Genomic DNA, 17,458 nt, shown 5'->3' with positions numbered 1-17,458 from the left:
TCAGTGGGAAGAATGTCCCTTCCATTGGTGATCAGTGGGAAGAATGTCCCTTACATTGGTGATCAGTGGGAAGAATGTTCCTTACATTGGTGATCAGTGGGAAGAATGTCCCTTCCATTGGTGATCAGTGGGAAGAATGTCCCTTTCATTGGTGATCAGTGGGAAGAATGTCCCTTACATTGGTGATCAGTGGGAAGAATGTTCCTTACATTGGTGATCAGTGGGAAGAATGTTCCTTACATTGGTGATCAGTGGGAAGAATGTCCCTTACATTGGTGATAAGAATGTTCCTTACATTGGTGATCAGTGGGAAGAATGTCCCTTACATTGGTGATCAGTGGGAAAAATTCTCCTTACATCGGTGGTCAGTGGGAGGAGTGCATCTTACATTTGTGGTCAGTATGAAGAATGCTGCTTACATTAATGTTCAGTGGTAAGAAAATTCCTTACAGATAGTTAAAAAGATCATTGTCGTCAGTGATTACTCATCTAAGAGGCAGAAAATGTCTCATTTCTTAATGAACCCAGAAAACTCTGGGGGGACCCTGAGCTACACAGAACACTGTTTGAGAATAACCGCTCTATCCAATCAAAAGCCAGTTGGACAAGCCCTCTGAAACTATCACTAAATCTGATCCGACTTACTCCTGTCACTTTATACCTCCTGAAAATGTCCTATTAATGTGCCGGACTGGATCACTATCCCTCTCACTAATAACTAGCTCATACCTGCCTGCTCTTCCTATTAGCCCAATGTCTTATTCCTTCTGACCACCTCTTATGTCATCTTACAAGTAGGAAGACTAAGGCTTCAGCATGACAGACACGGGTTTGAAAATTATTGGTGGGAGGTTGCACCATGCAAATTTGATGAACGAGCGATTTTGGGAATAAGATTAAATAAAAGGCAGCCAGAAGAAATAAGGAACAATAAGAAACAATGCAATTTTATGTTTTATATGAGGATGGTAGGATGCATGGTGTGAAATGCAACTCAATTCCGCTATGCAATATGTGAACAGGGCCTAACTTGTGTACACCGATCATAAATTAATGATAGCTAAGTTCAGTAAAAAAAAAAAAAAAAATTATATTAATAAAACGGGGAAATGTAATTTCTCTAATGTTTGCTGTCAATGCAATGTGTTATTCCTTCCTAAGTAAAAAAAAAAAAAAAAGTAAAAAAAAAAATAAAAAATAAAAAATAAATAAGTAAAAATGTAAAAAAAAAAAAAAAAAAAAAAGGTAAAAAAGGAAAAAAAAGAAAAAAAGAAAAAAAAATTATAATAATCGACCAGGGAAATATAATTTCCCCATTTCCGCTATGCAATATGTGAACTAGGCCCCCAGTCGCATCATGTCGCGATTTGGAATCATGAGCAGATTCTGCCTGCGATTCCAAATCACGTGGCAATCGCTGCAAAATGTGTCACACGTGTTTGGGTGCTATTATCCTTCAATGGCTCCTCTACTGTGATGCGAGGCAGCCGTGATTGTCGCACGGCAATCGTGACACACTACGCTATTAAAAATCTTGTGAAGTTTGTCACCCAAAAAGGAGCAGAAGCTTCTTTTTGGGGCGAAAAACACGCATAGGGCAGCCCATTCAAGTGAATAGACTGGCCCCGTGTGGCATGCAGAATCTCGTGAGAATCGTACTTTGAAAATTGCGTAGCGGGAACACTCATTTCCGCTATGCAATATGTGGACACGGCCTAACCTGTAAACATCACTGATCATAAATTAACGATTGCTGTCAATAACATTTGTAATGCCTTCGTCAGTAAAAGTTATAAAAATAAATAAGTTAAATTAAATAAAAAAAGAAATAAACAAAACAAACAGGAAAATGTAATTTCTAGAAACATTGCTGTCAATAAAATTTGTAACTCCTTCTTCAGTAAAAAAAAAAAAGAAAAAGAAAAAAAGTAACAAAAAATAAAATTAAATAAAAAAATAATTAAATAAACAGGGAAATGTCATTATCATAAAAATAATAAAACAAACTGCTGTGCAATATATGAACATCACTGATCATAAATCCATGATTGTTGTCAATTTATTTGCTGTCAATAACATTTGTAATGCCTTCGTCAGTAAAAGTTATAAAAATAAATAAATTAAATTAAATTTAAAAAATAAATAAATAAAACAAACAGGGAAATGAAATTTCTCAAAATATTGCTGTCAATAAAATTTGTAACTCCTTCTTCAGTAAAAAAAATATAAAAAAAATAAAGTAAAAAAATAAAGAAAAATAAAAAAATAATTAAACAAGTAGGGAAATGTAATTTCTCTAAGCTTTACTGTCAATGAAATTTGTAACTCCTTCCTAAGTAAAAGAAAAAAAATAATAATAAAACAAACAGGGAAATGTAATTTCCCCATTTCTGCTGTGCAATATATGAACATCACTGATCATAAATCAATGATTGTTGTCAATTTATTTTGTTAGGCGCTGCGCAAACTGTTGACGCTATATAAAACCTGTATAATAATAATAATAATAATAGACTGCTGTCAATAGATAGACTCCTTCAGTAAAAAAAAAATAAATAAATAAAAGAAAATAATAATAATAAAACAAACAGGGAAATTTAATTTTTCTAATGTTTGCTGTCCATGAAATTTGTAACTCCTTCCTAAGTAAAAGAAAAATAAATAATTAATAACAATTAAACAGACGGGGAAATGTAATTTCCCCATTTTTCGCTATGCAATATGTGAACAGCGCCTAACTTGTGAACATTACTGATAATAAATTAATTATAAATTAATATGATTGCTGTCAAAAAAAATTAAGAATAATTAAAAAAATAAAATAAAATGATAATAAAATGAACAAGGAAATGTAAGTTTAAAAGGGCATAATTGTAATAAAAACAACTAAATTGAAAAATAAGTAAAACACTATTAAAAAAAAAAAAAAAAAAAAAGATATATATAATCAGAATTAAAATAAGCAAATTAATGAACAAAAAAAGTCCCATGTGAATTATGACTGTTTGAGCTCATTTAACCATGCAGTGCAAAGTATCTTAGTGAGTACTAGTAACCAATAAGAACAGATCTAAAATTTTCCAAAAAAGAGCATTGTGTGTATTGGGCTGTCTGTCTGTGTCCAGAGTCAGAACAATGTAGAAATGAATGGCACATAATTCTACACTAGTCTTCGTAATGACAGGTCCTCTTATATTGTAACATAGGCCTTATGTATTGTATGTAACGCTGGTTCGTTTTCACGTTTCAGATTCTGGGAACGCGCAGCAACCTCACCAGCCGATCCCGAACACTTTCCTCTATCCACAGAGGGACCTGTTTGAGCTAAGGGAGGCTGTAAATACTCCGTAAGTGAATTGTATAGAGTAATACCCCCATCTACTGGTCACTTTGACACATGACTCATGCTGTATCACAGATTATTATTATTATTACTGGTATTTATATAGCGCCAATCATTTAAAGCGGTATTAAACCCAAAACAAAAATGGGCTGTAATGCAGCTTACCAATCACTAGATGTGGGGGCTGCATTCGTTTTTGGCTTTTCAACTCTGTTTTCACCTGGCCAATAACGCACCTCCTGTCTAAGAGCGCCCCCACTCTAGATGAAGGAGCACAGGGGGCACAGCAGGCAGCAGCATTGTCAGTTTGGGGGGGAGAGGATTGTTAAATGTATTAGCAGATTTAGATACACTAACAAATTGAAGCAAAACTCCAGCACACACTTTATACTCAGTTACAGCAAACTGTTTCTTTTTTTTCTTTTGGGGTAAAGGTTGCATCTCCAGTAACAAAAGCAAGGGTAGTACTGAGTATTACTGAAAAAGGTGGACTTTATAGGCTATGAAAACAATGGAGAGGGGAAATAATACAATTAAATAAGTTTATTGAAGTTTACATAACAAAGAATAATCAAAATGAGATAAAAAGCATCGCATATGTCCTGAAGAAGTCTAACGGCGAAACGCGTAGACATACAAGGGCTCACTGCACCTAAACACAGATACATATATCCGATGCTTTTTATCTCATTTTGATTATTCTTTGTTATGTAAACTTCAATAAACTTATTTAATTGTATTATTTCCCCTCTCCATTGTTTTCATAACCTATAAAGTCCGCCTTTTTCGGTAATACTCAGTACTACCCTTGTTTTTGTCCCTAGAATATTTTGGACGTGGCTATTTTTGTGCACTCTTCCTTCAATTTATAGCATCTCCAGTAACCTCAATAATGGTAAAAGCAAAACTCAGTTTAAAAAAGTTCCATATAATAGCAGCTTGCTGGGCCTTAGAGCAGCTCCTCAGCAGATTGATGGATAACTGTAATAAACTAAAATGGACACCAGAGGGCGCTTCTAGGTGATGACAGCTTGCTATCCTTAGATGCGCCCTCTGGTATCCATTCTGCCCACCTAATACGACAGGGAGTAAAAGTTTTGCTACAGCATGAGTACAACCCACTTTGTGTAAGTTAAAGGGGGTTGGTTGGGCGCAGTAAAGCTGTGACTCAGCTGCTTGTTTTAACCATCCCTGGGCTGCATGTGTGAACAAACCCAAAGTGTGTTTACAAAAACGAATGGTGTGAATGGGCCCCCCCTACAGGAGGAATTTGTTTCCAATCAGTTACTACACTTTATAAATTATCAGCCGTCCCTAGCAACCGATCATTTTTTTTTTTCCCGTTAGGGCTTGTTTACACCGCAATCCCTGCGTTCAGTGTACAGTGTTTATATGCATTGGTAACGCATTTTTGGCACATTTGCATTGCCTTTTTTATTATTGCATTGGTGCTGTAGTTTTTAGGGCTCATTTATGATTTATATTTTTTTCTCACACATGAAAGGACACCGATAGTTCTTTAACCGCTTCAGCCCCGGAAGATTTTACCCCCTTCCTGACCAGAGCACTTTTTGCGATTCGGCACTGCGACGCTTTAACTGACAATTGCGCGGTCGTGCGACGTTGCACCCAAACAAAATTGACATTCTTTTTTCCCCACAAATAGAGCTTTCGTTTGGTGGTATTTGATCACCTCTGCGGTTTTTATTTTTTGCGCTATACACAAAAAAAAGCGACAATTTTGAAAAAAATGCAATATTTTTTACTTTTTGCTATAATAAATATCCCCCAAAAATATATAAAAAAAACACATTTTTTCATCAGTTTAGGCCGATATGTATTCTTCTACATATTTTTGGTAAAAAGAAATCGCAATAAGCGTATATTGATTGATTGGTTTGCGCAAAAGTTATAGCTACTACAAAGTAGGGGATAGATTTATGGCATTTTTATTATAAATTCTTTTTATCATTAATGGCGACGATCTTCGATTTTTATCAGGACTGCGACATTATGACGGACGCATCGGACACTTTTGACACCATTTTGGGACCATTCACATTTATACAGCGATCAGTTCTATAAAAATGCACTGATTACTGTGTAAATGACACTGGCAGGGAAGGGGTTAATTACCAGGGGGCGATCAAGGGGTTAAGTGTGTCCTAGGGAGTGATTCTAACTGTGGGGGGGATGGGCTTCAACGCACATGACAGCGATCACTGCTCCCGATGACCAAGAGCAGTGATCTCTGTCATGACACAAGCCAGAACAGGGAAATGACACGATCGCCGGGAGACCGATATTTATTATTTTCTTATTTTTTTATATAAAAAAGTGTATTTTTTTTCCCAAAAAATTTCGCTTGTAAGACCACTGCGCAAATACGGTGTGGTATTTTATACTCTAGGTTGTCTGAAAAAAATATATATAATGTTTGGGGGTCCTATGTAATTTTCTAGCAAAAAATGATTTTAACTTGTTAGAAACAAGTTTGAAAAATAGGCCTGCTCCTTAAGTGGTTAAACAGTATTATTAACTGTGAAATGTAACAATCAAAGCAGCAGATCTATTAGCGATTGAATTACCATGCCAAAGTCCACCTTTTAAAATGCCGTTCATGAAAGAAAAAAAATGAAATCTAGTGACTGTATATCTAACCCTGATGTTAGATATAGAGATCTGTGGCAAAATACATTATTAATGCCCTCTGTCTATTTTATTTAACAGGTTTTCATTTGGCACACAGAATCAGTTGCCAGCGCTTCCTCCCAGGCCTCTATATGACAATGTAAGTAATATATATATATATATATAATATAGTCTGATAACTCACAGCTAACATTTAGGGGTATAATAATAAAAAAAAAAATGCATAGCAATTTACCTAGTACAAATACATGTAAATTATTTCTGTACTTTATTAGGCTATTTCCTTTGCTGTTGTTATTATTATGTTTATTTTTCCAAAAAAACTGAGGTTTTTTTTTTTTTAATTTGATTTTTTTTTTTCTATTTTTTATTCTTCTTTTATTTCAGTTTCTGCCACCTACAGTTCCTTTACCAGCAGCCCAAAATACAACTCTATTTCTCCCCCCATACCCGCCTCCAACACATTTCCTTCCGACACCGGCACAGTTCTCAACACCTTTCCTGCCGACAGTTCCTGCGCAAGTTCCCATGCAAACCCCCATCCTACCGACACAGCACCCCCTGATTCCGGCTGTCCCAACGCTGAGCCCCGCCGTTCTTCCTCTGCCGAAGGAGTCCACAAACCGGACGACCTCCAAACCAGGTAGGATTAATCCGATCAGCTTCTTCTGAATGTCAGCCGGTCTCATGACTGTCAACATATTGGGTGAAGACGTTTATTATAAGGCTCATTCATTTGTAATATCTTTATTTTAGATGATTCCAATAACAATCTACCAAATTACTATGAGCTCCTAGAGTTTGATCCTCTTGCTGAGAGCAACGGCACAGAGTAAGTAGGAGAAATAGCATTGTAAATGTTATGTACTTTGTGAGTATATTTATATTAATATAAATCTTGGCATGAAGTGCATCCGGAAAGTATTCACAGCGCTTCGCTTTTTCCACATTTTGTTATGTTATTAGCCTTATTTCAAAATGGATTCAGTTCATTATTTTCCTCAAAATTCTACACAGGGCCGTGCTACCACTAGGCAAACTAGGCAGCCGCCTAGGGCGCCCGGCCACTGGTTTTCCTACTCTCTTCTCTCTGCAGCAAGCAACTAAGTCTCAGCATCAGCAGGCATCCGCCGCTCCATTCACACATAGTGTCAGAGGCGCAGCAGAGGCGGAGGATTGTGTCTGTGTCCTGACTCCCGAATGAATGGAAGCCAGCAAACATTCATTGATGGGCACTGGTAGGCTGCATTGATGGGCACTGGTAGGCTGCATTTGATGGGCGCTGGTGAGGCTGCATTTGATGGGCGCTGGTGAGGCTGCATTTGATGGGCACTGGTGAGGCTGCATTTGATGGGCGCTGGTAGGCTGCATTTGATGGGCGCTGGTAGGCTGCATTTGATGGGCGCTGGTAGGCTGCATTTGATGGGCGCTGGTAGGCTGCATTTGATGGGCGCTGGTGAGGCTGCATTTGACAGGTACTGGTGAGCTGCATTTGATGGGGGCTTCATTAAAAGGGTAGGCTTTACATGGTCAGGGAAAAGGGGGTGGAGTCAGGGGTGGAGCCAAGGGGGGCGGCAAAATGTGGTTTCGCCTAGGGTGCCAAAAATCCTTGCACCAGCCCTGATTCTACAAACAATACCCCATAATGACAACGTGAAAGACGTTTACTTGAAATCTTTGCAAATTTATTAAAAACAAAAAAGTTTTCACAGCCTTTGCCATGACAGTCAAAATTGAGCTCAGATGCATCCTGTTTCCACTGATCATCCTTGAGATGTTTTTACAACTTGATTGGAGTCCACCTGTGGTAAATTCATTGATTGGGCATGATTTGGAAAGACACACACATGTCTGTATAAGGTTCTACAGTTTACAGTGCATGTCGGGACCTGCGCTCAAACGTGGAACCCAGTGGCAGCTGGTTCTCAAAATTTTTGGGGAGGCGCACACAAACTGAAAAATACTGAACCCCCCCCATCAATTGCAGCCTCACTGTGCCCATAAAATGCAGCCATTGTGCCCATCAAACGCAGCCATTGTGCCCAAACGCAGCAACTGTGCCCACCGACCCTCCCCACTCGCGGGGCTCGCAGCTCTGGCAGCACAATCAAAACACCCCCCCGCGCGGCTGACATTGTGGCACTTATCGTGACCTCCGCTCCAGCGTGTGTCTCCGAGTCCTCCGCTCCTCTTCCTAAGCGCCAGGCATCCAATAGGGTGGCCTGGCGCTTTGGCTAATCAGAAAACAGGTCTGACGCCCTGCCTCCTGATTGGCGGGGAGAAAGGTTAGTGTGAAAATAGCGAAAATTAATTTGCTATTGTCACACAATTGGGTGGGATCAGGGTGCACTCTCTGCGCCCCGAGCCCACCCTATTTTGAAGTCTATTAGAGTCTCTGGCTCTAATCAGGTGCTTCAAAAAGTACCACCCCCTCCCACCCCCGCCATAGGAATCCATCCGTCCGGCGTCCTGAAAGGGGCCGGGTGCATGGATGGGGGCCGGCACCTGTGCGCCCACAGTGCACGGACCGCCACTGCTGGAACCTTTATCTCTGTCTGCCATTGATTCTTCTCGCTGAGCTATCTGGGATGCTGGACAGCTCCCTGCCTGATTCATTGGACAATCCTGCCTTGTGTTTTGATTGCTGTTGAACCTTGAACTCCTTGCTCCTCCCCTGAACTTCCTATATAAGCCTTGCCTCTGCACTTCCTGTCACCAGATTATTGTGGTCTGATCCTGCACACTACTTAAGCTACTTCTATTGCTGTTTGGAAATGACTTTGGCTTGTGACCCCGACTACAAAACTCTCTCCTGCACCGCCCTCGGCTTGTGACCCCAAAACTAATCATTGGACTAGATAGTCAGACTTTTCAATCTTTCACAGACCTGAGAACTGAGCTTGCCTGACGTTGTCAGCCGTTGGTCTCCACTCATTACATGTATTTTCCTAACAGTGCATGTCAGAGCACAAATCAAGCCATGAAGGCCAAGGAATTGTCTGTAGACCTCCGAAACAGGATTGTATGGAGGCACAGATCTGGGGAAGGGTACAGAAAAATTTCTGCAGCATTGAAGGTCCCAATGAGCACAGTGGCCTCCATCATCTGTAAATGGAAAAAGTTTGGAACCACCAGGACTCTTCCTAGAGCGGGCCGTCTGAGCGAGTGGGGGAGAAGGCCCTTAGTCAGACCAAGAACCCGATGGTCAGAGCTCTTTGGCCTGAATGGCAAGCGTCATGTCTGGAGGAAACCAGGCACTGCTCATCACCTGGCCAATATCATCCCTACAGTGAAGCATGGTGGTGGCAGCATCATGCTGTGGAGATGTTTTTCAGTGGCAGGAACTGGGAGACTAGTCAGGATTGAGGGAAAGATGAATGCAGCAATGTACAGAGACATCCTTGATGAAAACCTGCTCCAGAGCGCTCTGACCTCAGACTGGCGCAAAGATTCATCTTCCAACAGGACAACGACCATAGGTATACAGCCAAGGTAACAAAGGAGTGGCTACAAGACAACTCTGTGAATGTTCTTGAGTGGCCCAGCCAGAGCCCAGACTTGAACCCAATTGAACATCTCTGGTGAGATATGAAAATGGCTGTGCACCGACGCTTCCCATCCAGCTTGATGGAGCTTGAGAGGTCCTGCAAAGAAGAATGGGAGAAACTGCCCAAAAATAGATGTGCCAAGCTTGTAGTATCATACTCAAAAAGGCTTGAGGCTGTAATTGGTGCCAAAGGTGCTTCAACAAAGTATTGAGCAAAAGTTGTGAATACTTATGTACATGGGATTTTTTTGTTTTTTATTTTTAATAAATTTGCAAAGATTTCAAACAAACTTCCTCATGTTGTCATAATGGTGTGTTGTTTGTAGAATTTTGAGGAAAATAATAATAATAATTTAATCCATTTTGGAATAAGGCTGTAACATAACAAAATGTGGAAAAAGTGGGGCGATGTGAATACTTTCCGGATGCACTGTATATACAGGTCAAGAAATTAGAATATCATCAAAAAGTATTTTATTTCAGTAATTCAATTCAGAAAGTGAAACTCATATATTATATGGATTTATTACACACAGAGTGATACATTTTAAGCAGTTCTTTCTTTTAACCACTTAAGGACCAAGCCTAATTTTTACACTTGGTGTTTACAAGTTAAACTCTGTTTTGTTTTTTTTTGCTAGAAAATTACTTAGAACCCCCAAACATAAAAAAAAAAAAAAATTCAGACACCCTAGAGAATAAAATGGCGGCCGTTGCAATACTTTATGTCACACCGTATTTGTGCAGCAGTCTTACAAACGCATTTTTTTTTTGGAAAAAAATACACTTTTTTTAGTAAAAAAATAAATCAGTAAAGTTAGCCCAATTTTTTTTCTATATTGTGAAAGATGTTACTCCAAGTAAATTGATACCCAACATGTCATGCACCCACTTGTGGAATGGCGGGAAACTTTGACACCTAAAAAATCTCCATTGGCGACGTTTAAAAATCTCTACAGGTTACCAGTTTTGAGTTACAGAGGAGGTCTAGGGCTAGAATTATTGCTTTTGCTCGAACGATCGCGGCAACAATTCATATGTGTGGTTTGAACACCGTCTACATATGCGGGCGCAACTTACATATGCGCTCGCTTCTGCGCGCGAGCACGGAGGGACAGGGTGCTTTGAAAAGAAAATTTTTTTGTCTTATTTATTTTACCTTTAATTTTTACGATGTCCCTTTTAAAAAAAAAAAAATTGGATCACTTTTATTCCTATTATAAGGAATGTAAACATCTCTTGTAATAGAAAAAAAGCATGACAGGACCTCTTTATTGTGAGATCTGGGGGTCAAAAAGACCTGAGATCTCACATTTACACTTAAAAGCAATAAAAGAAAGTATTTTTTTTTTCCAATTAAGACCCCTTTCACACTGAGGCAGTTTTAAGGCTTTTTAGTGCTAGAAATAGCACCTGCAAAGCGCCTGAAAACTGCCTCCCATTCATTGCAATGGGTGCTTTCACACCCCTGCTGTCACTTGCGGGACGATAGAAAAAGTCCTGAAAGTAGCATCTTTAGGGTGGTTTACTGCGCTCCCAAAATGCCCCAAAATGGGAGTTTTCGACCCCTTTTTTGGAGTTAAAAGCTCCCCGCCAGTGTGAAAGGTGAAAGGGCCAGTGTGAAAGGGCTCTTAAGGCCATTGGGGGGGAAGTGACGTCATCCCATGGCACAGAGTCGAGTGGGCACTATCATTCCGTCACTCAACGTTCTGTCCATCAGGAGAAAGGATTGGATTCGTCACCGCCGCTTACCTGAGCTGTCAGTAGCGGCGGAGACGACTGGGACGCGGCTGGAGGGGGAGGGGGCACCTCTCCCGTCACTGATAGAAGTGATCTTGCAGTGAATCCGCCACAGAGACCACTTTTATCTTAAAGCGCACCGCCCGCTGTTTAAAAAAATACTGTTGCCATAACACCGGATTTTTAATGTCAAAGTAGCGACGTATATCGACGGTGGTTAAGTGGTTAATTTTGATGATTATGGCTTACAGCCAGTGAAAACCCAAAATTCAGTATCTTGTAGACTCATGGGGGTAGATTTACTAAAGGCTTTACACACTATAAGAAAATCACACAAACATTTTCGTCCAAAGAATTCTTGTACGATTTTCGGATAGTGTGTACACAACTTTTGACAACTTTTGACAGCCGATTCCGATTTTCGTACAAGAAAAATCAGAAAAGAAAGACTGCGCATGATCAGAAACAATAAAATACTAAAAAAAAACGCCTTTGTAGTACGAGAATTTTCGTATGAATTTTCATTCATCGGTTCCGATTTGCTGTGAAACATCGAGAAAAATCGGAACGTTCCCCCGATTTTCTTATGGTGTGTACCCCACTAAAGGCTGGTGGTAGATTGGTGTATCTTAATGCATAGAACCTTATGCCTTTACAACATCTTTAATGACCAGGCCATTTTTTGCGATATGGCACTGCATTATTTGAACTGACAATTGCACGGTCGTGTGACGCTGTACCCAAATAAAATTGATGTCCTTTTTTTCCCACAAATAGATCATTCTTTTGGTGGTATTTGATCACCTCTGCGATTTTTATTTTTTTGTGCTATAAACAAAAAAAGACTGATAAATTCGAAAAAAAATATATGTATTTTTTACTTTTTTCTATTATACATATTCAATAAAAAAAATGTAAAAAAAAAAAAAAACCAAACCAAATGTATTCATCAGTTTAAGTGAATATGTATTCTTCTATATATTTTTGGTAAAAAAAAATAGCAATAAGCGTATATTGTACTTCCCTGTCAGAATGGGGATCTGCTTTGTTTACATTGGCAGATGCCCCTTCTGTCTCTCTGGGAAGCGATCGCGGCCGCCGGACACGCACATTGGCTCCCATCACATCGGCTCCCGCAGTGCCTCGTGCATGAAACAATGTACTGGTACATTGTTTTGCGCAATAGGACCGCCCTGTCGCAGTATATATGCGGTGGGCGGTCCTTATGTGGTTAAATGGTCTCTCAGTCTGGTTCAGTAGGTTATACAATCGTGGGGAAGACTGCGGACCTGACAGTTGTCCAGAAGATGGCCATTGACACCCTCCACAAGGAGGGCAAGTCACAAAAGGAAATTGCTAAAAAAGCTGGCTGTTCACAGAGTGCTGTATCCAAGCATATTAATGGAAAGTTGAGTGAAAGGAAAAGGTGTGGTAGAAAAAGGTGCACAAGCAACAGGGATAACCGCAGCCTTGAGAGGATTGTGAAGCAGACTATTCAAGAATTTTGGGGAGATTCACAAGAGGTGGACTACGGCTGGTGTCAGTGCTTAAAGAGCCACCAAACACAGATGACACAAGGACATGGGCTACAACTGTCGCATTCCTTGGGGCAAGCCACTCCTGAACCAGAGACAATGTCCAGTGTCTTACCTGGGCTAAGGAGAAAAAGGACTGGACTGTTGCTCAGTGATCTAAAGTCCTCTTTTCAGATAAAAGTAAATTTTGCATTTCATTTGGAAATCAAGGTCCCAGAGTCTGGTGGAAGAGTGGAGCAGCACAGAATCCAAGTTGCATGCGGTCCAGTGTGAAGTATCCACAGTCTGTGATGATTTGGGGAGCCATGACATCCGCTGGTGTTGGGCCGCTGTGTTTTATCAAGTCCAAAGTCAGTCCAGCTCTCTACCAGGAAATTCTAGAGCACTTCATGCTTCCCTCTGCTGACCAGCTTTATGGAGATGCCGATTTCATTTTCCAGCAGGACTTGGCACCTGCCCACACTGCCAAAAGTACCAATACCTGGTTTAATGATCATGATGATATCACTGTACTTGATTGGCCAGCAAACTCAACTGACTTAAACCTCAGAGAATCTGTGGGGTATTGTCAAGAGGAAGATGGGAGACATCAGACCCAACAATGCAGATGAGCTGAAGGCCACTATCAAAGCAACCTGGACTTCCATAACACCTCAGCAGTGCCACAGGCTGATCGCCTCCATGCCACACCACATTGATGCAGTAATTTATGAAAAAGGAGCCCCGACCAAGTATCGAGTGCACACTATACTGTACATGGACATACTTCTCAGTAAGCCAAATTGTATTAAAAATCTTTTTTTTTTTTTATTGGTCTTATATAATATTTAAATTTTCTGAGATACTGAATTTTGGGTTTTCACTAGCTGTAAGCCATAACCATTAGAATTAAAAGAAAGAAATGTTTGAAATATATCACTCTGTGTGTAATGAATCTATATAATATACGAGTTTCACTTTTTGAACTGAATTTGAATTGAATTACTGAAATAAATTAACTTTTAAATTAACACAGCCTCTTCAAGTAATGTAAAACACTGCATCCGATCCTATCCTGCCTCTCAGGAGTTGCTGCTCGCTCGGTATGTGTAACTCCAACATTGACAAGAGATACAAAAAAAGTGATGCACTAAACAAAATTGCTTATAATGTGATATAAAATCCAACTGTAGAAATCACAGATCCGTGATAATGCAGGTAAACCCCCAAATCCACCGTCACCACAGGCAAAATAGACTCTTACCAGAGAGCCTAGACCAGCCTTTCTCAACCTTTTAAACACAGAGGAACCTTTGATATAACTTTCTGGTCTCAGGGAACCCCTGCTAAAAATCACTATATCTACAACTCATGATACATTAGTGTGATGGTCAGTGGGAAGAATGCTCCTTACACTTGTAGATACTGGGAAGAATTACCCCCTTACAAATAGCTAAAAAGATTAATGGTGGTAGTGGGAACTTATCTAAGAGGCAGAAATTGTTCAAGGAACCCTGAGCAACCACTGGAGGAACCCTAGTTGAGAAACCCTGGCCTAGACCCTTTATTATGAAGGGTCAAACAGGCTTGATGTAATATTCTTTGCAGGGGTCATCAGCTGGAGATGTGTCCTCAAGATCAAAAAGGGCATTAGCTGGATATTCAAACCAGACTCCATCCACCCCACGATCAGATCAATCATATAAATGAAAGAGATGCCGGATAGTGTAAAATCCCAAAAAGCTCATTTAGTAAAAGGTATTGCACTTACATTAATTCAGATAAAAACCAGCGCTGTATGCAAATAGGCGGCCGCCATATAGAGCATCCAGGCAATGTGTATAGGAACGCGATAGCAGGAAATGGCTCTTTACCCAACCAGTTTAGTCACAAAGAGGACTTCTTCCGGAAGATGCATGTCACTCCTTTCTAATGCACTAGGGCTTGAGAAAGGAATGTGCGTGTTCCGAAATGCGTAGCTCCGCCTCGCCATCCTCCCAGTATGACGTAATCTCCGGCCCGGCGAGGCCGATACATTCCAGCAGGTCCCAGAAAGTGACATGCATTTTGTCAATGTCGGAGTTACTCATAAAGAGCAGGCAGCCGCTCCTGAGAGATGGGCATAGGATCGGATGCAGTGATTTACATTATTTGAAGAGCCTGTGTTTTATCTATTTATGGGAGTTGCCAATTGACATTTTATTAATAAACATGTTTTCATACTGCACTTGGAGGTGCACTACTATTTGTTTTCTTGTTCAGCTTTAGAGACTTTTGGACTTATCTCTCAATACTACATTAGTTACTTGGTGGTGCTTGTGCCCCTGAGTGCGCCAATCAGGGCAGCAGTTAGAAATTTTGGGGCCCCTTACACACCTTTAGGCCTGGGCCCCCCTGGGCTTGACCACCAACATTCCCCAGGGCCTGCCCACTGGCCATCCCACTGAATTTGCCTGCTTGTGGGGGAATGGGATCAGTGGCAGCAATAATGATGCTGTGGGGGGGGATCAGTGGCAGCATTGATGGTGGTGGGAGGGGATGGGATCAGTGCATAAAGTACACAAAAGGTACTGGGTATTTTCTTTGCTTCCAGTAGCTAAAAAGCTTTCCTTTCTATTCCAGGGTCGTATATGAAGAAATCGACACTACATCGTGGAAGGCTAAACAAGCCTCTAGCTGCTAGTAATACTATAGACTTGCATTAGACAGCCAGTTGTGTCTTTCTTTAGGGTAATCTCAGCCTTATCTCAGGAGGCATCAGTCAACAAGGATAATTTATAACTAGTTCCGCTCTAACACCCATTTACCCCGCATATGGGGCCAGAGCAATTCTACATTTCGGTTATGGGGTGACCGATTCAGCATTATTTATGATAGGAGGTGACACTTTTCTATTTGTGGAATTGTCTTCCAGTAATTATGTTGTGCTGTATCTCTAGCCAAAAGCTTTTTTTGTTTGTTTTAGAAAAAGCAGAAATGGTCAGACTCCCTGAAGGCATGTCTAGACTTGTGCACCGGGGTAATGCATGGTAAAATACAATGCATGCTTACCCATGACAGTTTCTGCTGAGGGAGGTTTGTAACGAGAGTAGTGGCCAATACACCTACGTTATAGTGCAAAATTACCCACATGCCATGCGTTTCAGGGTCATGTAAGTTTTTAGGTCCATTTCTGTGTATTGGCAGCCAATGCAATGGACCACAAACAGCTTCAGGGGTCTGGCCCCTAAATGAGATTTTTTGCTCATTTCCTGTCCCAGTTGTCGTAGTAGAGGAAGTGAGGGTAAAACTTTGCCTTCAATAAAACAATTTTCTGTTAGCTAGCAGTTCGTCACATGCAGAAGGCCTTTTTTTTTTGCAATGTTAAACATTTATCATCTAATTTAATGGGGTAATTATAGCCATAGCAGCCCACACAGCTGCTGTAGGGCACAGGAATGGAAGAGGGCCCCACTGGCGAGGTTGTTGAGGGAATGTAAAGTAGCACTAAAGTCTATGTTTTTTACCTTAATGCATTCTCTGCATTAAGGTAGAAAATGCCCCACTACCTGTCCTACTCCCCTCTGTCCCTAAACACTTACCTGGCAAGCTCTCCACCACTGTCTCCAGCAACGTTCCCTTCGCTTCCTGCTTGCACAGGAGAAACTGAGGGCAACAGAGCCACGGGAGTTGCTTACCACTGCTGTGCGCGTCTAGAGACGCACAAGCTCGGCACAGCACCCGAAGGAGGGGAGGAGCCTAAGATGCTGGTGGTAATTACAAGAAGAGGAGGAAAGTGAAGTTTCTGTGGAATATCATTGCATAAAGCAGAATATGACCGAGGACATCATATCCTGACGAAACGCATAGGAAGGAGCCAGACACGCTGACATCACCACGACGCACACTGCCGATTGGGATTAGGACTGTTTCAGCTAAATAGCTAAATTTCCACTTTACAAACATGAGCAACTTTAACTGTTTTTTTTATCAAAATGGTGTTAGGTGGACTAACTGGGTTGTCAGTTCGACTCTCAACCATGGCACAACCTCTCCCTGTGACTGTATGGGTTTCCTTCCACACTCTATAGACAAGCTGGTAGGGTAATTGGCTCCAGCTAAATTGCATGCATGAATGTGAGTTAGGGACCTTAGACTGTAAGCTCCTCGAGGGCAGGGACCGATGTGAATTTACAATATATATGTAAAGCGCTGCATAAATTGTTGGCACTATATAAATACCTGTAATAAATAAATTCCCAATTTTCTCTGTGTACACATACCAGCCTTACAAGTTGGATGTTTATGAAAAGCAGTGGAGCTTTTGACAGGTGTTGTCTTCAGACATATGGGGGGGGGGGGGGGGTCATTGTTCTCTAGTAAGTGCTTACGTGTGACACGTGGTGGTGGTGTGGAGTTACAAGGAGGACCATAACCAAAAATAACTTATAAAGAATTTTCACTGGCACTTTAAAATTTTTGCATCTTAGGATGGAGACCCAATAAGTGTCCTCAGCCTCCAACACTTCCAGGGATTTCGGATGCTTGGTCCTATACTGGGTTCTGTGGTTCCATCCATCAGCACCCACGTTAACACTGTGCCCAGCAGTGAAGTAGGGGCTAGCGGATTGAACCACAGCATGCAGAGGAAGATCAGGCATCCAACAATACTGGAAATACAAG

The 17,458-nt window shown here is 40.8% G+C and overlaps 1 protein-coding gene across 1 annotated transcript in view; it reads left to right on the top strand.

The window, feature by feature from the left end:
* The window catches only part of TOM1L1 (target of myb1 like 1 membrane trafficking protein), a 137,079-nt gene extending 120,024 nt beyond the window's left edge, over window positions 1–17,055 (top strand). The window contains exons 11-15 of the mRNA XM_073606686.1: window positions 3,251–3,347; window positions 6,074–6,134; window positions 6,383–6,638; window positions 6,752–6,827; window positions 15,419–17,055. Of these exons, the coding sequence (XP_073462787.1) occupies window positions 3,251–3,347; window positions 6,074–6,134; window positions 6,383–6,638; window positions 6,752–6,827; window positions 15,419–15,479 (551 nt within the window). The 3' untranslated portion in view covers window positions 15,480–17,055. The remainder of the gene's footprint in view (window positions 1–3,250; window positions 3,348–6,073; window positions 6,135–6,382; window positions 6,639–6,751; window positions 6,828–15,418) is intronic.
* Window positions 17,056–17,458: the final 403 nt, after the last annotated feature.

The sequence above is a fragment of the Aquarana catesbeiana genome, linkage group LG12 (genome assembly GCF_042186555.1).
Source record: "Aquarana catesbeiana isolate 2022-GZ linkage group LG12, ASM4218655v1, whole genome shotgun sequence".
NCBI classification, from domain to species: domain Eukaryota; kingdom Metazoa; phylum Chordata; class Amphibia; order Anura; family Ranidae; genus Aquarana; species Aquarana catesbeiana.
This window is presented reverse-complemented; position numbering and strand designations above follow the sequence as displayed.